This window comes from Thermobia domestica, chromosome 2 (assembly GCF_964235325.1).
Source record: "Thermobia domestica chromosome 2, izTheDome1.hap1.1, whole genome shotgun sequence".
NCBI lineage: Eukaryota > Metazoa > Arthropoda > Insecta > Zygentoma > Lepismatidae > Thermobia > Thermobia domestica.
In genome coordinates this window covers 72,823,114-72,845,716 of record NC_137455.1, presented here as the reverse complement: position 1 = coordinate 72,845,716, position 22,603 = coordinate 72,823,114, and the positions used below count along the sequence as shown (strand labels likewise).

Genomic DNA, 22,603 nt, shown 5'->3' with positions numbered 1-22,603 from the left:
TTTAAGCGAAGGGTACATGGTAATCACCTAACGAAAGTAAAAGACATAATTATTAGTCGTATTCTTTAGTGACAATACTACGAGGGAGGATCAGAAACTAAGGTTACAAGGCCAATATTTCCGGGGTTTCGTCTGTTATAGATGAATGAGGAGTGTGCGCTAATTTTAATACATGTAATTGACAGCTGCAGAGTTTCAGCCACCCGCCACCTATGGCGCTAGTTGTAGGTAAACACAAATGGTGATTTGTTTGGAAAACTGATCTCGCGAGGAAGTGCGCTCAGTTATTCGATTTCTGTGGGCGAAACATGTGACCGTGACTGAAATTCACCGGCAACTGGTAGAGGTTTACGGAAAAACGGCAATGTCTCGTCAGCATGTTGCAGAATGATCAGGAAAGTTCGCGGCTGGTAGAGAAAACGTCACCGACGAGGAGCATAGTGGCCGATCCAACACAGCATTAACAAATCGACCACCCTCCTTACAACACGGACCTCGCTCCAAGTGATTTTCACCTGTTCCTGTAGGTGAAGCAGCACCTAGGAGGCCGTCAGTTCGCTTCAGACGAGAAGGTAAAACATTTCGTGACGACATGGCTGGACATGCAAGGACATGATTTTTACCAGGAAGAAATCTTCAAACTCATCCCACAAAGCGACAAGCGCCTCAGCTGATATGGAAACTATGTCAAAAAATAACCTAAAGTATGTACTATCTGTTGTCTGTATTGACTGTATGAAATAATATATACACGTTTCACTGAGGCTTTGTAATCTTACTTTCCGATCACTTTTCGTATAGTAGGATTTTACTACGATTTCGTAAATATGTACGAAATGTAGGTTTTCGTAATGAGACCCACAGTACAGTAAAATCCGGTTATTTCGTATTTCTTTATTTTAACTAATTCTGCTTGCAGTAATAATAATACATTATATGGCTATATATTTCGTACTGGTCTATTACAGTTCCATTATAATGACTTTACGTCAAGCCAGATGCTAGCTATTGCTGCTGTTAAATGCTTAAGTTTACTTCTCTTGTTAACTCTAGCTATTGGTGCCATTAATTGTTTAACTTTTTACTTCCTCTGTTAAGTATTGTAATATTTTTCGTGGGAATGGGATGAATGGAAACAAAATATTTACAAAAAGTGATAAATATCGTATAATTACATAATTAAACTAAATATTTACAAAAAATAAGTAGACAAACTTCTGTAGATATTTATTGTCCATACATTCTATCTTGACAATGCTAAATTACTGTACCTTTCACTTGCTCTTTGAATTCCCTTATAAAATGTATTAAACACAGATATGAAAGTTTGAACAAATATGCAATAATACTAATCACCAATGGCTGTTTAATTTGTCAATGTTGGTCAGATTCAAATAATCCTGGTCAATTCTTCTTGAAAACGTTCTAGGTTTCAGTTAGGAGGATATTATTATATTTAAGGTCTAACATTAAACAAAAAACAAAAACAAAAACAAAAAAAAAAATTATTTACTCTATTCAGTTCCTCCAGGGAGTAAGAGTACTTAAATGCCCGGATTTTTTGTACGTGACTATATGTGTGCATTAAACTTGTTAGTCCTCAAATTAACAATGTTGGGATTCTTACATCAATTTCTTTCTTTTTGTGGATATGGTATTAAATTGTTAATAAAATTATTTTTTTAGATTCTAACTACCGTCTCAAATCTTCTGGCGTCAGATCTCCCTCGAAACAATGTACTTGCATCGTTAGTGCTGTGTTTGGCTGAACTGTGCAGTACCTTGAAGGCACACGCTATCAGTGGGCTTTCTCAGTTCATGCCGCCATTGTTGAAACTTCTCCACAAGCAAAAGGAATTATTAAGGTGAGACAAGTCGTAATCTCTATTTATTAGTTTATAGTTATTGGCAAAACAAGAAGAGTATAAATTAATCGATCAAAATATAGGTTTACCTTGTTAACTATAAAAGTTAACCTATAGTTTCGATACAGTATTTTCTGTTTTTATAATTCTACTTATGAATTTCAGTAGCTCGAAATCTACTATTTTCAACGAAGCAAGTAAAACAAAATGAAATTTATAGTTTTACGTCCCGCAGCTATGCTCTTTAAGCTAAAGGAGAATGAGTGACAACGAAGGAAATATTTCACATAAAGCTACGTACAGATAAAAATAAATAAATAAAAATAATTTTCCATTTATTTTCTGTGCATAAAATGAATATGACTCTTACAATTATGCTTGTCTGAAGTACAAGTACAAATGGAAGATACGTAAAACTGTTAATTGCAGTAATCTTGAATATACGAGTAACTGGTTCCCTGTATCAAAGTCATTCCTTTTTTCATTGCGAATTCTTTCAGTCAAAACCCGGGTTCGATTCCCGGCGGGAGCTCATGTGGTTCGGATTCCACGTTAATCAGTAGGTCCTCGTCTCATATAGTCTCGCTGCTGAAAGGGACGTTAAACTAAAAATCAACTCAACTCTTTCAGTCAAAATGTCTTGAGCATACAAGTATATCTGAGAAACAGATAAGGGGGGAAAAACGTGAATTTCTATTATTGTTAGGGCTCAAGTATTAATAGTTTTCTTTTACGTATTGTGAAGTTAGAAAAATAATAATTTTCATTACATTAAATAGAAGTTGTAAAATCGATGTTAGTCCTCATCAGACTCTATTGCTATTGTGGGTAGCGTGATAAAATTGTTATGAATCCTCCTCCTCTTCATCGTCATCTTCGGCATTATTATTGTTGTTATACTTTTGTGCATAAAATATTTGATATTATTAAACGTTTGAAATTATAAAAAAACTAATTTCGTTAATGTTACTTAAAAATTCTAAAATTTAGGAATTCTCATGGCTAAGTGATTATCGTTCATTTAGGACTGCAAAACCTGCGCTTGATATCTGGTGGAAATTCATATTATTGGAACTCTACATTAAACCGTGTTCAGGTTTCATGCAGTCTCCTTGCTGGAAATGAACGGTAATTTCTATCATCTCAACGAGGTAATTACATAAATGCTTAGACATAGGTCGTTGTCGCCTATAACTTTTAATAATTTCCTCTCTTTCGTTAATTCGTCAGAATTAGGTATCAATATTAAATTAAAAAGTAATAACTGTGAACCATTCTTTCCCACTGGTCTATCGGCTAGCGCGTGTGCGCCTTTTCTGTACGGGGTCCGAGGTTTGATTCCCGGCTGGAGAGCATTGAGCTCATTACGATAATTCTGATTCTACCTTAAACTGTAGGTTCACGTATCATATAACCTCGGTGTCGAAAAGGAAAGCTAAACTTCAGTCAACAACAATAAAAGCTGTGAAGTAATTTTAGTAATTTATGTAGTTACTAGATTTTGATGTGGAAGATAAAAAATACAGTATTTTTTAAACTTATATTTTACAAATAGATCGCTCCACAGTGTTAGCTTTTAGATGTAATGTGATTATTAAATATATATCTATATATATGTACGAGGGGGTTAGATAAGTTTCTGGCCTGGGAGTGAAAACATGACACCAAGTGCACAGTGATTGCATTTTATTCAATGTAGTTGCCTTGTAGGTGAATACACTTAATGCAATGATGCTGCAGCAATTCTATCCCATGATGATAAAATATTTTGTCTTGTGTTGCAAACCATGCCTCTGCAGCTGCTATGACGTCATGAGTGTCTCTAAATTCACTTCCTTTCAGGCGCGTCTTAAGTTTTGCGAAAAGATAATAGTCTGAGGGAGTCAGATCTGGAGAATAGGGGATGGTCAATGATATCGAATTTCAGTTCACACAGTTTGTGCATTGCGATGGCTACTTTGTGGCAAGGAGCATTGTCGTGCAAGAAGGCGATGCGTTTAGACAGTTTTCCTCGCCTCTTTTCCCTCAATGTTAGGGTCATTAAGTCTAGGAAGTTCAGGTGGGCAAGTCATGTAGCCAAAACGTAGGAAAGCAGAGACGCTTTCAAAATTTTAACTGAAAACCTAATCGGAGAAAGACCATTAGAAAGACCTGAATGCTGATGGGAGGACAATATTAAGAAATATCGCAGAAATAGAAATACAAAGTAAAAACTGGATCCAGTTTGCTAAGAAGAGAAGTCTCTGGAGAGCTTACGTAAATGCGACATTGAATCTTCGGGCTCCATAGGCCATAGAGTTAGTTTTGTTTGTTTGTTTGATTTTTAAACTCGTGTGTTGTTCACTGCATTTTATGTTTGAATTAAAGAAAATTTTGCTACAAATATTGTATTACTTAACGTATGTGTGAGCGTGTGATCTTAATTGAGATTCTTGGGCATTATTTACAAAAATATAGTAGCCATTTGTTATTTTAATTTCAGGGAAGAGCTGTTGCTGTTGAGCGTCATTGCTGCTATTCAAAAAATAGTGGAAAATCTTTACCATTTTCTTAGCCCTTATTTGAAGAATATTTTGCAAGAAGTGTCTAAATTATCAGCTTGTTATCATGATACAGAGAACCAGAAAGCAGTGACTATCCAGCAAAAATTGAAAGGAATTAGGTAAGGATCATATATATATATATATATATATATATATATATATATATATATATATATATATGGCTAAGAGCTTTTGTTAATTTTTATCGTATCTCCTGGTTATGTGAACAATTAGGATAAGGTTATGAAATGTTCGTGCGCTTTATCTCGAAGAAACGAAAGGAGCAGCAAACATAATATATTATTTAATTTTGCAGTAATTCAGTTTTATTAAATTATTACATGATGGGTCTCTTATGAAGTAACTGTATCGTTTATATTACGAGAGAAATGGAGGAAGCAGTCGATGTATTTCATTAGCATTAATCCTCTTTATACCTATGGAAGTAGGTATTACAATAAATAGTTTCTTGATTTATCTCACTGTATATACCGTTCAACCATCGTAGCTGTTCATTAATACGTACATACGTGGTTATTGAGCTGTCTAAGTATAACACTAAGTTCTGGTATAGTTGAAGTGATCTAAGTTGAGTGAATACTGACCTGAAGAGTGAGAATGTGTGGCTTGTCTGGATATGTATAGTGTAGTGGTTAATATATACCGAAAACGCGCATTCTGCCCGGATCAGTTTCACATTTTCAGTCCTATTTATGCTCATATGTAAATCTAATTTCATTCAACTGTGGAAATGTTCATAAATATTACCTTGTAATATTTCATATCTTATCAGTTAGGAGATAATTTTGCGGAGGAAACAATATATTCAAACTATACTAATGACAGCCTATAGTTGGCAGTAATTTTGTTATCCTGTCAAATTAGTTATTAGGAGACACCGTAGTCTAGTAGTCTAGTGGTTATAGCGTTGGACTCATGTCCCCGTGGTCCCGGGTTCGATTCCTGGTCGGTGCTTCTCAATTTTCGGCGTCCACCCGGTGTCGTGAGGCAAACTGGGGAGTCACGTAAAAACAAGACGTGACGGCTACGAGGTCTAGAAAGCTCCTGATGCGCCTGTTAAGAACAAAGCGTCGCATCGCGCTGACCACGTGCTCGCCGCTAGGGTGGAAGTAGTTCAGCCAGTCGCTAGCAGATGGCGCTGGAGCAGGCTTAGGCTCACTAATTGGCCGCTACGCCAAGTGATTTGGTTTGGTATCAAATTAGTTATTAGTTTAATCCACTGAAGTAATTTTGCAGTGCTGAATAATTTGAAGTAAACAAACAGACTTCGAGTGAGATGTGTTTGGCTGTTCTGGTAAGCGGACTGGGTGGCGTAGTGCTTAAGGCATCGGCACGGAGATCCTGGGTTCGAGTCTCGGTTCAGTCAATCACTTTTTCACTCTTTGTATGTTATTCAAACAAACGTTGAAATTGTAATAATGATCGTTCTCTTTGATTTCAGGCAGCACATTTCTCAGAATATAGCACCTAGGATTCTTATCCCCGAAGTAAGCAAAACATTCGATAAACTGGTCGAGAATGAAGCATACAGTGCAATAGGTCCACTTTTGAGCACTCTAACAGACAGTTTTTCTGTAATGGAAAGTAATGAATTAAGTGGGCAGCAGCCAGAATTGATGAAGTTTTTCTTGAATGCTTTGGAATTTCGTGCTGCACATCCTGATCTAAGTGCGGAGGAAGTGCTCAGTACAGAAGGTTATATTGTAGACGCATTGAGTGCCTTAGTTCTAAAACTGTCGGAAGCGTCCTTTCGTCCTTTGTATTACAAACTATTCAGTTGGGCAGTGCAAGTAGGAGCCAGTGTTGAGCGAACAATTACTTTTTACAGGTAAGAATTTACATTTATAAATAAAAAGAAATACATTTTTGTTTTAGTAGGTTTACACAAGCGTAAATGTGTTTGCTTCATGAATACGACGTCCGAAGTCCATCTCTAATATTCGCATTAGGTAAAGTCGTTAAAGATTGGAAGGCAACATAGATCATTGATGTCAGAAATAACCTTAAAGAATTTCTTAAAGTACAAATATATCTAAGAAAGAATACTCCTTGAAACTTCAGGAATCTTCGTTATCTATATCGAAGAACAATACTTCAGCATTTAAGTATATGATTCTCCGTTGTATATACTATATCTAAGAAACAATACTTGATATGAAAATATCTACTCACCTTTTCACGTACCCTAGATGCTTTTTCTTCGTATTGTTTCAGCAACTTCCTCTGGTGTTACCTTCAGGCAAATTTCAAATTGTTAAACAGCAGCATCAAGAATTCGCATTCTACTTAGATTGGTCCTCTTGTAACAAAACATTAATACCCGATCCATTATTTAAGCTTGCTGGTTACCGTTTCAAACTCGAAATAAGTAAATAAAATAAATCGATGCACAAAGCACACAACAATTTAAAATCAACCGCATTATAATTATGTGAGAGTAAACACTGCCAAGCCTTAACCATTGTTAGATTCTGAACACATAGAAATATGTTCAGTTATGGTGTGTCTGAGCCCAAACGATTTATTGACTGACTAATTAAACCAATGGAGAATCAATTTGTGATGGAACTATTAACGACACAATACTAATTCTTATCAAGGGTGTCGTCGTCCAAGTTTAGCATTGAATGTAATAAGACTCAAGAATGTTTATTTCAATTTGTAATGCAGTTTTACAGGTGAGTTTGACTTCCTTACTGTTCTATTTAGATATATCGAGATTTTTTGTTACGCCTGAAATCGCATAACCATGCTCCTTTGTCTCTTGTATATGTTTCGTTATTATAGTTCTTATAGACGATTTTTACCTTTTAGTCATACCAAAATGTAATCTATCGCATTGACGAATACCCTGAGTGACTCAGCATGGACAGTGTTGTAATGTGGTACACTGTGTCGTGCAGAACAGCACTTAAATACTACATTTGATAGATGGAAAATTTTGTCAGAAGAGTCTTGGATCCCAGGTTCAGTCCTCAAATAATTTCAGGTTTGTTTGCTTTAATGGCAAGCAACTGGTAACGGGTTTGGGATTGTTGATTTGAGTGCATTCACTATTGCGATTATGAACAATTAAATAAAGAATTCAAAAGTTGATTTTAGTAATAAGCTCTTATCTGCTATTCCGGCTCTGACAGACCTTTAGAATGTATTTCAAATTGGAAATAGCATTCCCTCTTTCTTCCTGGCCCCTCTGATTCTCATCTCTCCCTCGTTTAATCAAGCAAAAAGCCACAAATACTGTTCTCAGCCCCCTGTATAAGTTTTGTTTCGTTTGGTAGGACACGCGAATAAAGGAATTTGTTGAGCACAGAATGAGGGACTATTTTATTTTATTTATTATGTTTAGATGTTCGTATTCTGCCTACGTGTATGAAATATTCTTCTCAAATCAAGAATGTATTTTAATTTAAACAAAATTAAAGTATACATCCCCCTGTCTTCAATTTTCTATCTCAACTTTTGAATTTCTGTTAACAAAATAATTTTTACGAACTGTGAAATGCTTTTCAGTATATTTGTTAGTATTTTTGTTCAGATTGAAAGACAATTTAGACCAAAACAGATAAGACTTAAAGTGGGGACGCATATTAATATTTAACATTTAACAATGACTGATCATACAGTTTTGACAAGATCCTTTGTCTTCTTTAGTGATTTGAAAATTCCTATTACAAACGTACATGACTTTTTCTGACGCCAAAATACTTATCATTTTGTATAATCAATGGTAGTGCAGATTTGTGCAGAAGTTTACAGTAGAAATTTCCAAGCCACTGAGGAAGGAGACAAAAGGTCTTGTCGAAGCTGTTCGGTTTTTCAAATTGAGATACATTAATGGTAAATCGTTGCTGAATGTTGGGACCTTATTAGTAGTGATTGATATAGGTTGAATGTTAGTTTTCGTATTCTGTTCTTAATATTCCTTAAGTGTTAATTCTTTTTTTTTTTCAGTTCAGAAATAATTGAATAAAAATCAATTATATTTAATTATTAAGATCCCGTAAAGTCTCATTTAAATCTAAAGAGAACTTATTTAAGTCTAATAACAATTGCTTCATTTTAACAAAAATGTCAGACCCTATCCATAATCTGTTTGTGCTTGAATAAATTTAGAGTTCTTTATTTTATGTGTAGGAAGTAATACGACAATAAAACAGTGTGTACCCCACTATATCCTCTGTATGTGAGTAATTTAATTTTTCCAATGTTTGGCTGAAAATTACAAAGATAAGATGAGGGTGTTCTGAAGGTTTTAGAGAGAGAAGTAGCCAATACAGATTTTAGGGCTCCACTGTAAAAAAATATTGCAATACAGATGAGCATACAGTGTACACTTTTCCTTGTACTGTAGACAGAGAGCGAAGACAAATTCCTTTCACAGAAAATTCTGCTATTAAATTCTGTATTAATCCAATGATTACAGTGTTTTAGGGTGTTGTGATTTGCTGTATATTCTTGCGTGTTTTTCAGCGCTGAAATTATAGAGAACGGGTCTTAATATTAAAGGGAATCCGAAACAATATTGGGCTTTTGTTCGAATTTTTATATTCTAGCTTTGAAATTTCGAATGCACCTACTGAAAGCAATCGCTTTAACCACAGAGCCCTAGGTAGTATATTTATCTAATAATATTCGAATATATATAAGGGAGCTGAATTTTATAAAATCGGTCTGATACGAACACAATGAGCAGAATTTCACTTTTGTAACACCAAATTTTCACACAAAAAATCTTTTAAGGTGAGTGTGAACGCTTGACTATCGCCAGTAGATAACAACACGTTTCCTTTGTCTTTCCATTGTATTTCCATTGGAAGGAGTGGCAATATTCACATTAATTTAATCAAATTCAAGAGATGGATATTCAAAGTTTGTCCACAGACAACTTGAATATACAGTATATTCGAAGGATAACTTGTGCTACTCTTCAGAAACATGCTTCCAACAATGGAACTGTCAACAATGAAATAAACAAGATATCAAAACTATACTGAGTATTTTCTGATTATTGATTCAATTTGCTTTGGTGCAAATTTGGAACATTCGTCTCTTGAATTTGATTGAATCATTGTTCACATTGTCACTCCTTACAATGGAAATACAATGGAAAGGTGGGGAAACATGCTGTGAATATTGTCACTCCTTACAATGGAAATACAATGAAAAGGCAGAGAAAACGTGCTGTGAATATTGTCACTTCTTACAATGGAAAGGTAGGGAAAACGTGCTGTGAATATTTTCACTCCTTACAATGAAAAGACAGGAAACGTGCTGCCATCTGTAGGTGATTAGCCCTCCTTTAAACTCACTTCGAAGATACGCCTTTGAATTTTGCACTGTATATGACATTATCATTGTGTCTATCTTTGCGTATGGATTGTATCCTATGGTAACGATACAGTTCTTTAATTTTGTTTTTCCAGATTATCAAGTAGCATAGCCGAGCGCCTGAAAGGATTATTCGTATTGTTTGCGAGTCATTTCCTGAAAAATGCAGCTGATCTGTTAGATAGTAACAATTCAGCCAAGACGAAAGAACATTCATTTGGTAAAGGAAAGGCAGCTAAAGCAAAGTCCCTTCTTCTAGTGGAGTACATTCTGAAAACTCTTCATTCTGTGTTCCTATACGACAGTCAGAAATTTATAAACAAGGAGAGATTTGAAACACTTATGCAGCCATTAGTTGACCAGGTAACTAAACACATTTATTTATTTTTCAAAGAATATTAAATAAATAAATAAAACAGGATGTCTACTGATATTGGAAATACTTGAATTATACTTGAATTATACTGGAATTTAGTTTTGATACTGGAAATACTGGAAATATACTGGAATTTTGATCCACATACTGGAAAAATCATGAAACTGGTAATTTGTCAATACTTTTTGTAATTGTTTTAATAGTCTTAGAAACAATTTTGTATTCATTTGAGATTGTAAATTTTTCCAAAACAAGAGTTGTATAGATTTTGTAATTAGACATTTAAAGCAGTGGGTGCAGTAGAGGGCTGTGAGGGGTGTTGCGAGGCCCTTTAAAAATGTTAAAAATCATTTGTATTTTAAAAAAATAGATCAAGGCTAACTAAATTTATTAAAAATAAAATATTCTTTTGATGGTAAAACAATTACAAACCTGAAGTCATTAAGAGTGTGATTATTCCTAAAGATCTTTTAAAAAAAATCATTGTATTAGGTACTGGAATTTTGCTGATAGTTATACTTAATATACTGGAATTTTGAAAATGAAATTCAGTAGATACCCTGTAAAAGTAAGTATAAACTAAAAATAAAATGGGTGAATTTAATTTGTGTAGGATAGGATTATTAGATATTGAAAAGTGCTCAAGTTACGAAGATTGTTTACAATCAAGCAGAATTGGAGTCAGTTTATCAAATCCTATTGAAACCTTAATGTAACAACAGTAATCATGGAACATACTAAATTAATAAATTTTATCTTAAATACTTAATACTAGCACACTTAATTTTGACTTAAGTGCTGAAGTTATCCTTTTTCCGTATACAAGAGTAATTATATAATGTGTAGCGATTCGATAAGTGATCTAGGGGAGAGGCCTGCTGGAAAAAGTAAATATTAAAGTTTGTGAAATATTGTAGCACAATGAAACTCCACGACGCACCACGTAGATAACAATATTTGCTCTTCTATATAAAATAGTGCATTGAAACATATACGTTATGTATAACGGTATTTTGGACGTTTCTTATTTTACATGATAAAAATATAAAGGAAAAGGAATAAAACTTTCGAACTCGTATAAACGAGGCTGATCAACTACATTTATTAGAAGCTAGAAGTGACATGCAGAGAGTAAGAATGAATATTTCCTATATTTCATACACACTGATAGTGTATGAAAATGAGAGAATTTAAATTATCACCTGATTTGTTGCTTCTCTTAAGGTGACGTAAATGCAATTAATGGGCGGTATTATATGGCAAAAAAAAAAAAAAAAAAAAAAAAATCCATAGATGCGAATTCATTAAAATTCAAGGAGGGTAGAATGCACAACTGAACTGAACAGGAGTGGTGCTTACAAATTCCGATGTAAACATAAAAGAAGTAGTTTGCACTCAACCGAATTTCGGCTATCTTCAAATATTTAGATTAGAAAAGCATTACAAAGGATAGGTGTGATACTTTACGGCATTAATCAACATCACGATGTGTCCTTAATGGCCGAGCATTGATATTTTTTTGTTAATTTGAGTTAAAAACTATTTATCTATGAGGCTATACGTAACATGATCGTACGGTTTAACGTGGAATATGAACCACATTGGATCTCAGCAGGCATTGAGTTTTGGACCATCTCCATAGCAAACATTCATATTAAGCAACCAGGTCCTAGGAAGTTCTAAAAAATCTCTCTCTTTAGTTATCTGTAGAGAAATACTGTCAATACCTTTAAAATTAGATAAGTCAATAGTTTTCTCTGATTTAATTTGCTAATCTTATACATAATCTGAAAAGATTCAGACGAAAGAAAGAACAAACATATTTTACAGAAACACACTAATTCAAATAAGGCAGAATGAGACAAAAAATCAAACCAGACAAATTATTTCATGATTACTTTTGCTAAGTTTTGTAATTTGGTATATTGTTTCTATCTAGTTGGAAAACATGCTTGGAGGTGAAGATGTATATTTGGAACGAGTGGATACGTTAGTTGTGCCGTGTATTGCCCAGTTCGCCGTAGCTGTAGCGGACGATGTGCTTTGGAAACAGCTGAATTATCAAATTCTGTTGAAGACAAGACATAATCATCCAAAGGTAAGCATCTTATGAAACTAAACCTCTCTGTTAGATTTGTAGTTGAAGATAAAATATTATATTCCGTTCTCTAATCACAATTGAGGTTTATGATTAATTTGAAGTTTGAAGTTTTAGAATGTCAATATCGTCAAATATATACTTATTTACTTACTTTACCTTCAGTGAGATCCACAAAGTCTCGGGGGGGGGGGGGGTCAGAGGGAACTCGTTCCCTCCCCCAAAATGCTTAGAAAGGGAAATAGAGGGGAAAGGTGAAAGTACTTATATGGAATAAGTAAAAAAAATAGAAGGAACACACAAATGTTACATTTGTTGGAAAAAAAGTAATGGTACTTTGTGTATATATATACTTAGATGGAATTTGTCTTGTGAATGCCCTGAAATTAAACAGTAGTAGAGGTAGAGAAAGATTACAGTTAATCTTTCTCTAAGTAATTAAGATAGTATTAAAGCATATGTGATTAATAGCTATGTCCAGAGAAAGCTGTTGAACGCGAATGGTAAGAAAAAGCGCAAAGTTGTCGGGTCACAATTTTGTGTTGATTGAGATCCTATATATTTAGATTTAGAAAAAAAAGTAAGAAATATATTTAAAAAGAAAAGAAGGAAACAACAAGTTTGGTACTGAAAAGTTTAAAGATGGGAAAATAAAAACAAATTTATTTGAAATTTTGAAGAAGAATATGAGTTGAGAGAAAGAAGATACAAGAAGTACTAGTTTTGAGAGTATTTGAACTTTGCAAATAAAGGCATTGTATTATGAATGTACTACAACTAAGAAGCATGGATACTAGAAACTTCTGAAAACTAGGGAAAGTAAAGCATGGAAACGAAGTTGCACTGGAGTGTGTAAAATAATGTGTAGAAAATTGAATACAAATTTTAGAAAGGAAATCGACAAAGACAGGGAAATATAGAATAGCACAAAAGTAGCAAGGGAAAACTACTACGACAATATGGAAACTAAGCATGAAAATGAGTTCAACAAGCGAAATGTTACCTGAGATGATAGAAAGAATACATTGAATTGTATAATTAAGAAAATGTGGATTGAACATTCAGAGAGAACAAGAAGTAAACAAAATTGCAACAAATATGCGATACTAAGGGACAAGATCAAGAATATATTGCGAAATGAAGAATGCAAAGGTAGGTACTATGCTTATTGCGCATTGTAAAAATATAGGCGAAGAAAACAAAAAAGCAATATTCTAAATTTGTAATCAAATGATGAGAGAATCGTCGTAGGATTTCATACAAAAAATTAAAAGATCATAGCTAATAATAATAATAATAATAATAATAATAATAATAATAATAATAATAATAATAATAATAATAATATGAAAACTATAGAACTACACTGGCGCAACCGCATTCAAGAACATCCAGTAGGAATTTACGGATCTCGTCCGAAGTTATTACACAAGAAGATGTCGGTAATAGGTGGTACTGTTCCTCACGTGGTACAGTCCGCAGCAAAAAACCTGCAACATGAACATGTAAGTTTATTGTGAAACGACGAAGTCTTTTGCTCCAAAATAAGTGTGCAGGGGAGGATGCCGAGGTTTTTTTGGCGTGATTCGTGCCACTTAGGCGTTATGTCGATTCCCTTCGCTGTTAGGCGTAGTTTCACAATAAACTTACATGCTCATGTTGCAGGTTTTTGCTGCGGACTGTACCCATGGCATATCCTGAGCATACTGTAGTACTCATTTCTTGGTAGGATGTGTAACTATCAAAAGCGCCCAAACAGCCGTCTGGTGATCAGGCTTCATTCCATTGTGCACCATAGTGCTTAATAAGGCTTAGGTTCGGAGATCTAGAAGTCTAAAGTAGAAGAAATATACTGAGTTCAACTGGCGGGGTGGGATGCATAATATGCTACTGGAAGATAGGGTCTCAGAAAGTGTCCAAATAAGATCGGAGAAAGGTTTGATATTCGCCATTCCTGTCCCAAATGCTTTGTGGCTTGCTGTACAGAATGTCTCAGTTTGAATTTGTGAAGAAAAATCACTCCCAATTGTGTATTCTTAATTGCGCACTTCCATACAACTGTTTTCAGCAACGCAATGCTTCCGGAGTGTCTGGGCCCCTATCCTGTTTGCTGGGCGTGTACGAGTTTGTGACGGTAGATGCGTGACCTTAGTCCATCCCTGTGTTGTGTTACTCATGTGATTTTTCCTCCAGACGTCAAAGTAGAGATTTCATTCGCAACAACCTAACATATATTTCGTCAATTTTCCATCTTTCCTCAATTGGGAGTAGCACTTAAATGTGCAAAGAACAAGGGATTAAATTCTCACAGTAAACATATGTATACTTTCTGTTTGTAAAAACTGACAAAATAAAGAACATACATCAAACAATATTAAATTTATCGACAAGCATGAACTATAGAATCGTTTTGATAGACGTCAGCAAATCTAGTCGTTAAAAAAAATAAATAAATAAATAAAAATTAAAAAAAAAAAAAGTCATGACCTTGGGGAGTTATGAGATCGTTATCTTACATTACAATGGCAATAGTATGAAGACTTTGCTCTCGAGTGAAATATTGTGCGACTGAGTCGAGAATCGAACTTGAGTCCAGTCTAAAGTATAATCATTGAGCTCAGAACTAAAGAGTGTATGGCTGCTCAAGGGGCGGACTGGGTCGCATAATGGTTTGCGCACCAGCATGGTAATCCGGAAACTAGGGTTTAGTTCCCGGCTAGGTGTCGGCAGTTACTCGCTCTGAATTTGCATTTATAGGAGATGTGGTATCATGAAAATCGGTTAATTCCGTCCATTTTCTCATATACGGTAGTAGTAAAAAGGATGTAGTTGCTTGTGCGCTTAAAAGATACTGATGAATCGGTGAAAATCGGTGAAAGGGTGTGTACGTTCATTGTCATCAGCCATGTCTTTTTAAGAAGTCTAATGGCGATTGAATTTGGATTCCAGTCAATAATATACTCCGTAAAGTAATGAAATAATTATAACTATGGAATTTGTATGCGTCATTTCATTAAAATTATGTAATAAAAATTTTCCTACTGTTTGTGAACTTCTTCCACAAAGAATAACTATTTATATAAAGGAAAATAAATATACGTATATTCATAATGAACAGTGAATATACGTATATTCATGGTGAATTTACATACGTACACTAACCAGTAAATTAAATTAATTCCTCATACAGACTAAGGAAGCTTCAATATAAGCTTTTTTCGCTAAACGTTTTGTCAGATAGAGAAGGAAAGAACCAGAGAGAAAAGCAATGAAAAAGTAAAGAACTGAAAAAATAAGATTTGAAGCACTCAAATGGGCGCGATGTTGGAAGCAGAGTTCCACTTTACATCCACAATGCAGCTTCACAATACATGATAGATGGAAAAATATATGCGTACAACATATTACAGAGAACTTGTGTTACCAATTTCCATTTTCTGCTTAACATTGCACCATTCTGAGTATACCATAAAGGAAACCAAACATAAAGTATGTTAGACTCTTTAAAAAATAAATGTAATAACTAGGCGCACTATACACATGTATGTGAATTTAGAAGTCACCATAAAGGAACCAAACATAAAGCATGTTAGACTCTTTAAAAAATAAATGTATTTACTAGGCGCACTATATACATGTATGTAAATTCAGAAGTCACATCCACAGCTGAGTAGTTATGTTTGAGCCAGCAAAGCGAGGGGCTTGGAAAGTTACTAACATAATGGCCTGACCGACCTTACGAACAAGAACTTTATTACATTATCACATCTTGCTGTAAAAGAAATAGCGAAATTTTGCATAATTTTGAGTATGTGTTATCCAAACAAATCTCAAACGAAGCGGCGCTTCCATAGCTTCTGTGGAAGCTAAGCTGCGGAATGATGTTAATTGTGACAACCATCTTAAAACTCAATGGCGAATTTTATGTATGTTAGTTTTTGCGGCGATTTCAAGTATAAAATGTCATTTCAGTTAAATTCCTGTTTAGCGTACTGGATTACTGTTTATATGTATCATAGTTTTTTAATCATTTAAATTCCTTTTGCAAGAGCATAATATAATCTCTCATTGCAGGTTCGTCTAGTTGCTCTGAAGATCCTTTGCGAAGTGACGAGAAAATTAGGCGAAGACTTCTTACCTCTTTTGCCTGAAACTGTTCCGTTTTTGGCCGAATTGTTTGAAGATGAGGCTGAGGAAGTTGAAATGGAGTGTCAGAAGACGGTGCAAGAAATGGAGAAAATATTAGGAGAACCCATTCAGAAATATTTCTAAAATTTTAACGGGAAACGCCGCTTGCGAAATATAAAAAGAACTGAATGTATAAATTGTAATAGAGTAGTCTGACACATTCTTAACTGACCTTATTGTGCCTCATTACTTAACGTTCAGAAATATTTTCCACTGGATGAACAAAGAAATATTTTCCACTGGGTGAACAAAGACCATTACGTACCCATTTGTTCTTCTTTAACATTATACTGTGACACACACTATAAATATATATATGATAGGCCAACTAAGATTCTATCGTTCAGACACACCAAAAAAGTGTAAACAAGTGAATTGAAAGATAATTTCCGTTTATTTTCTTTACAGGTGATTTTTTTTTCTCGGTAGTTTACGTTTTTTCATAGTTGGTATTTGAACTGTAGAATCTGTAGTTTATATAATCTAGGATATAATATCCTAATAAAAGGTGTTTTGAAAGATTCTTTTGTAACCACCATCTTGCTCCATAGCTGATTTTAATTCTTCCAACTTGGCTTATGTATAGGGACGAAAGCCTCTAGCGATCAACCTTCAAATATTGCAGAAGAAACCAAAACAGAGACAGTGTAAGACATATAAATAAGCCATGCCTTTAACGTGGAAAGTATGTTTTTATTGATAAATTAAGTGTCTCATCACAAAATCTGTGATTATAGATTAAGAGAATGTGGAAAACATATTTTGAAAGTTTCCAAGAAAATATTAGATTTCCATTTGAAAGAAGACTGCCAAAAACGACATGTATCACGCAACTTTTGTAACAGTGAGACAGTGGTTGACACATATCTTGCTTCATGTGATAGTGTCATTATTGAACGTGATTATAGACGTGGCATCAAGGTACAGATGCTTTTCCACTCACCGATTCAACTGTAAATAGAAAGCTGTAAATTCGACAATCAGAGAATGACTGGAAATTAAAAATCATATAAAAGTCAGGAGTAAGTTACACGTTAATTTCCAACGTTAATTATACAATTGGGGTTGCAACATATCCTTAATAAAAAAAAATTGAAGCCAAAATATGTGAAACCATAAATCTGTCAGGGGAGGCAGTTGTTTTGGACAATGTGTGCTACGAATAGTGAAACCAGCAGACCGTAGTTTGATTAGAAATATCCACGAGTAATATTGTTGTAAAGATAAATTAATTTGTAATAATTAGTTAACTTCTAAGTACTAATATTGTAGTCTCCTCAATTATGTGAGAAGTTTCAGATTTGGAAACATTCAGTACATGATGAAAATTAGAAATTATCTATCACCTACTGCATTATACAATACACACTGCTTCGTCCTAAGATGGGTTTAACTCATACAATAGCAGGACCAGAAACACAGCTGATCTATTCTGTATATATTTGCTATGTTAGAGATTTCAGACTTTAAGACATTTGTTTCTGCATATTTGTGGTTCAATTTATATTGTTTATCAAAGAGATTTGCACGTCTGACAATTCTGACGAAATATGTGAGCAGAGTGATACAATAAAACTTTGTTAGTAACTTCGATACTTCCAATATATGATAAGTCTTTAGAATCTTTCCTTGTCGGAGAGGAGGGCTCATTGACTGCTAAATATTTGTTTCTAATCTTTAAAACAATACAACCTTCTGCATTCCATCGTAAACGTTTTGTTTTTTTATATCATAATCATAAGTATTCTGAAATTGTTGCAGGGTCACCTGTCTAGAGCACACGGGGACTCGAGTCTTCCGCTAACCTGTTCAATTTGACGCAAGAATTTGTCCTCTTTAATAGCATATCTAAAATGTAATCTTCCTTTCTTCTCATTTCGTAATGTTTCATCACGTCTCTCACCCCAGTTCATTTCCTTGTAACAGAAATAATATATGATAGTTGAACTTTTAAGAAAACTAAATGTTAATGAAAATTGAATCATGTTAATGAAAATTGAATCTCCAATAAGCTGTTATTAAAACACGTAAGAAATTAGTAATTTGGTTGTTGGCAGTATATTAGCTTACGTGTCACTATTAATTTTTTGAGTAGTCAAGTGGAATCCGTTTGTATTTCGTGGTATTGTATGTACAACCGCCAAGAAAGGTACATATTGTATTCATAATGTTTTTTATTGTTTATTACATTAGAATGAATTTACGTAGATTATCAGTAATTTGCAGGGAATCATTTCTCTCTGCAAGCAAGAAAATAACATAAAGGTTGGGTGTACCCTGTCATTTGAAATTGTACAAATACGTCTAAAATCTTGTATGGTATGGATATATTTTCTGATAGTTTTATATCAAGTTTTATAAAGTTAAACTGCAGTCACATATTGCTTTATAGAAGGCAGAGATTACAATTCATTTTTTAAATTCATCGCTCGATCAGATTCTAGAAATTTTAAAAAAGAAATATTAAAAGGCTTGTTTCTTTCTTACTATATAATTTCCTTAGTCATAGAATGAGGAATGAACCGCTAAACATGAGCCACTTCCTTCTCTACTTGAGAAACTTTTCTCTGAAGCTTAACGTGGCTGAAGTGTAATTTTTAAATCAATTAAGATTATGTCTGCCTTTGTACTACTACGAGTAACAAAATCAAATGAATTTTACTATATCCAATACATATTGACTTGCAGTTTGAATTAAATGTTAACAGTCTTAATTTCATTTCATTTCCCTGAATCGTTTTAAAAATCGTCAGAAACTATACATACTAAATAAGAATGTTGAAATAAAGATTTTTTTTTTTTTTTTTTTTTTTTACCACAGTTGTATGACTTTCACTGGTATACATATGATAACAGCATTCAGTGATCCATATATATGATAAATTTAATAATATTTTATTTATTATATGTTTGATTTCATTAAGATTGTGTTTGGTGCTGCATTATCAATGCATTGTAGTTTGTTCTACAAACACGGTAAATTATATTTTAGTAACGTATAGAACGAAATGAAGCAGAGAGAAAAACTTGTGTGGTAAAACGTTTTTAAGTTGAAGTTATATATAAAATTATGTATGTACAACATGTAAACTAAGAGAATAAAAATGTCTCAAGAGATCGTATGTTGTATATTAAAGCACTTTATTGAAATTTGTGTTTATATAAAATATATACTTCTTTAAGTAGCATTTTATTTACTGCATTTACTTTTGGAATATTGAGTATCCCTCTAAGATAATAAATATGATCTTGACCTGAAAAGAAAATGGAGAGTTTCAAAATATCAAAACTAGATTTGAAGTAATACCTAAAAGGAGTGAATAAGTGCCATATGGTGTACTTGAAACAGTGTCGATAATGTGTGATTGTCGTAACAATGTTCAAAAGTTGTCCCTAAATGTATACTCATTGGACATGGGTACATTTTGACATGCTTCTGAACACATTTTGGCATGTTACATAATTATCAAAAGTTTCTATTTAAAAAAAAAAAAAAAAAAAAAAAGTATGTTCAAACTTTTTGCGTGCACATTTGAGAAAATCTGTAAAGAACTCACCCCAAGAGTAACTACCTTCCATGGACATTTTTATGCAAAATGATTTATGTTGCATTGTAGCATTGTTACTCATAAGCACTGACGTAAGAAAAATATTGCGAGAAGGGGTCAAGGTTGTCCAAGAAACGAAACGAGATACAGCACTTACAATTGAAACATGCATTTTCCAAGACAAGAAATGACTCGACTCGTGCGTATCCCGTAACTGTTAAGGGAATAGCATATCCCTTATAATTGTTAACTTAGTGTTTTTATAATTGTATGATTCAGTTGTAGGAGAGTTTACTGTTCATATGTATTAATTTTGAAGAACCCTCTTCTGTATGAAGATTTGGAGCAAAGAAGCTCGTGTATTAAGAAAATAACTACGCTTTTTTTAAAGTTTAACGTGACAGATTACACTAGCTTGCAAAATTAAGATAACTAAAAACTGTTTAAAATATAATTGCTGACCTTTATGCATTTTGATACGCTAATTCCAAAAATAACATTCATATTTCTGTATCACGTAAGGTTTCTGAATAAAAGATAGTCATAGTTGCAACGAAAAACTGCTTATACCTAGGTATATTCTTATTTTATGAACAGTTTACAGGTTAGAACGAATAATAAATCTATTTACTCTTAATCGATGTTCTATAGCCCTGATCCTCGGATATATTTTGAGCCACACAAATGAAGAAAATTAATATGGTACCAAAATGTCGTTTATTATACCTTTTATGTTCGTTGTGATCTTTCTGATGTTATTTATATTATATCTTAACAGTAACTCCGTTTTTATGTCGACACTCAACATATCGTCATAGTTACCAAAACAAACAAATACCTACACGAAAACATTGATTTTAAAAATATAATTATTTTTGTGTCTTCTTCTTCTTCTACCATAGAAATAGCTGACTAGTACATATTTAAAGAAATATCACATATTGCCCAGAAAAAGTTTAAAAGAATACAACATATCGTTGTAAGGTCTTCATGTTACCATTTTGCGTAAAAACTCCGTCTTCGGCTCCGGAAGGTCTCTCTGCAGTATCCAACAGTAATCTGCTAGCATGTTGCCGTTTCATCTTCCATGGTACCTTCGCTCCATATCCTTGATACTTTGATGGAATCGCTCTCCCTGTAGGTCACTTACTGCACCTAGATTCTCCGGGAAGTAGTGTAAATGTGAATTAAGGAAGTGCAGTTTTAAACTCATTCCGCATCCCAAATCTTTGAATTTTACTAAGATGTTTTCTACAATGGGCTTGAAGTTAGGGTCCTTAAAGTTACCAAAAAATTTGTGAAAGACTTCTTTAAACGCATTTCAAGAATCTTGCTCAGGTACGGTAATTGTATCATCGAATTCGCTATCTTTCGTTAGTTTTCCGAAGTCTAGACCAATAAATACACTCTCTTTCAATTTTTTACTTAAGTGTTGTGAGGATTAGATAGATTTTCGTAACTTTCTTTTAGAAATACAGAGTGAGTAACTGGAACTGAGGCGTATCTACTGGCATTATGTAGCAACACTGCTTTAATACTTCTTTTCGAGGAGTCGATAAAGTCTCCAGACCTTAATCTCATATGGCATATTCAACTTCTTCGTCAATCCAGCGACATTGCAACAATATACAAGGCTTTCTTCACAAAAATTAAGGAATGAAATATCTTTTTCTAAACCAAGAAAAAGAAGTACGGGAGTGTCAAAAGATTTTTTCTTCAGTCGAGAACGCAGTAACTCTGCGCATTTTCTTGGAAGACCCAAATCCCTAACTAAATTATTAAGTTCTGCCTGCGAAAGTAGCTCAGTCTTGTTGTTTACTGGAATAACTTCAAACTCGTCTGTATCCTGATGATCTTCCTCAGAACTTAAGTTGGTATCCTCTAATGTTTCTGGATAGTATGGAATCACTGGCGGATCCACGTGGGGGCGGAGGGGGCGACCGCCCCCCCCAAAGGTGTTTTTTTTTTTTTTTTTTTTTTTTTTTACTTTCAGCATTTACTGTTGAGAAATACAAATATGGTCTTTTCCAGACCGCTCCAATCTGTGTGACAAGCCTAGCAGAGTCTAATCAAAATTGTGGTACTTAATAGTACTTAATATAGGCATATTTGAATTGTGAATACTTCTGTCCCTAGTTCCTTGAAGCGGTCACCATTAACCCCAAAGTAGCGAGAATATAATTCATTCGACAGAAGAACAGCTGTAGGAAGGAGAGTAAGACGGCTAACTCTTTGAACTAAAAGTGTATATTTTAAAATTGTGTTTTAGAAAAAGAAATGGAAACTGAATTCGGGTTCCGAAACTTCAATTACCTGTACCTTGAATAAACAGAATCAGAGTCTTCAGCGCTCCTTACCGAATAGCTCTTTGAATCTGAAACTTTTTAGTTGGTTGATTGATTGATATGTATTTATGTTGTTTGTCAAAAGCGATGCTTTAGAGAACGAAAACTAGAGTTTAAGTTGAATCTGAACCATTGTATAGCGTTTGATGCATACTCACCTGGAATCAAACCACAGAACCTCATGTATCAAAGATCAAAGGTAGCTTTGCTAGCTACTAGATCAACAAAGAGAGCAATGTCTCTTGGGGTTCAACACGGAAACTTTAGGAAGGCATCAGGGATTCATTG

General features: G+C 34.0%; 1 protein-coding gene across 11 annotated transcripts in view; it reads left to right on the top strand.

The window, feature by feature from the left end:
- l(2)k09022 (HEAT repeat containing 1 homolog l(2)k09022) overlaps positions 1-19,602 on the top strand; it is a 108,388-nt gene extending 88,786 nt beyond the window's left edge. For all 11 annotated transcript variants that reach the window (XM_081741892.1, XM_081741872.1, XM_081741883.1 and 8 more), the window contains 6 exons: positions 1,687-1,865; positions 4,348-4,527; positions 5,871-6,257; positions 9,856-10,123; positions 12,076-12,234; positions 16,309-19,602. In XM_081741892.1, the coding sequence (XP_081598018.1) occupies positions 1,687-1,865; positions 4,348-4,527; positions 5,871-6,257; positions 9,856-10,123; positions 12,076-12,234; positions 16,309-16,506 (1,371 nt within the window). In that variant the 3' untranslated portion in view covers positions 16,507-19,602. The remainder of the gene's footprint in view (positions 1-1,686; positions 1,866-4,347; positions 4,528-5,870; positions 6,258-9,855; positions 10,124-12,075; positions 12,235-16,308) is intronic.
- Positions 19,603-22,603: the final 3,001 nt, after the last annotated feature.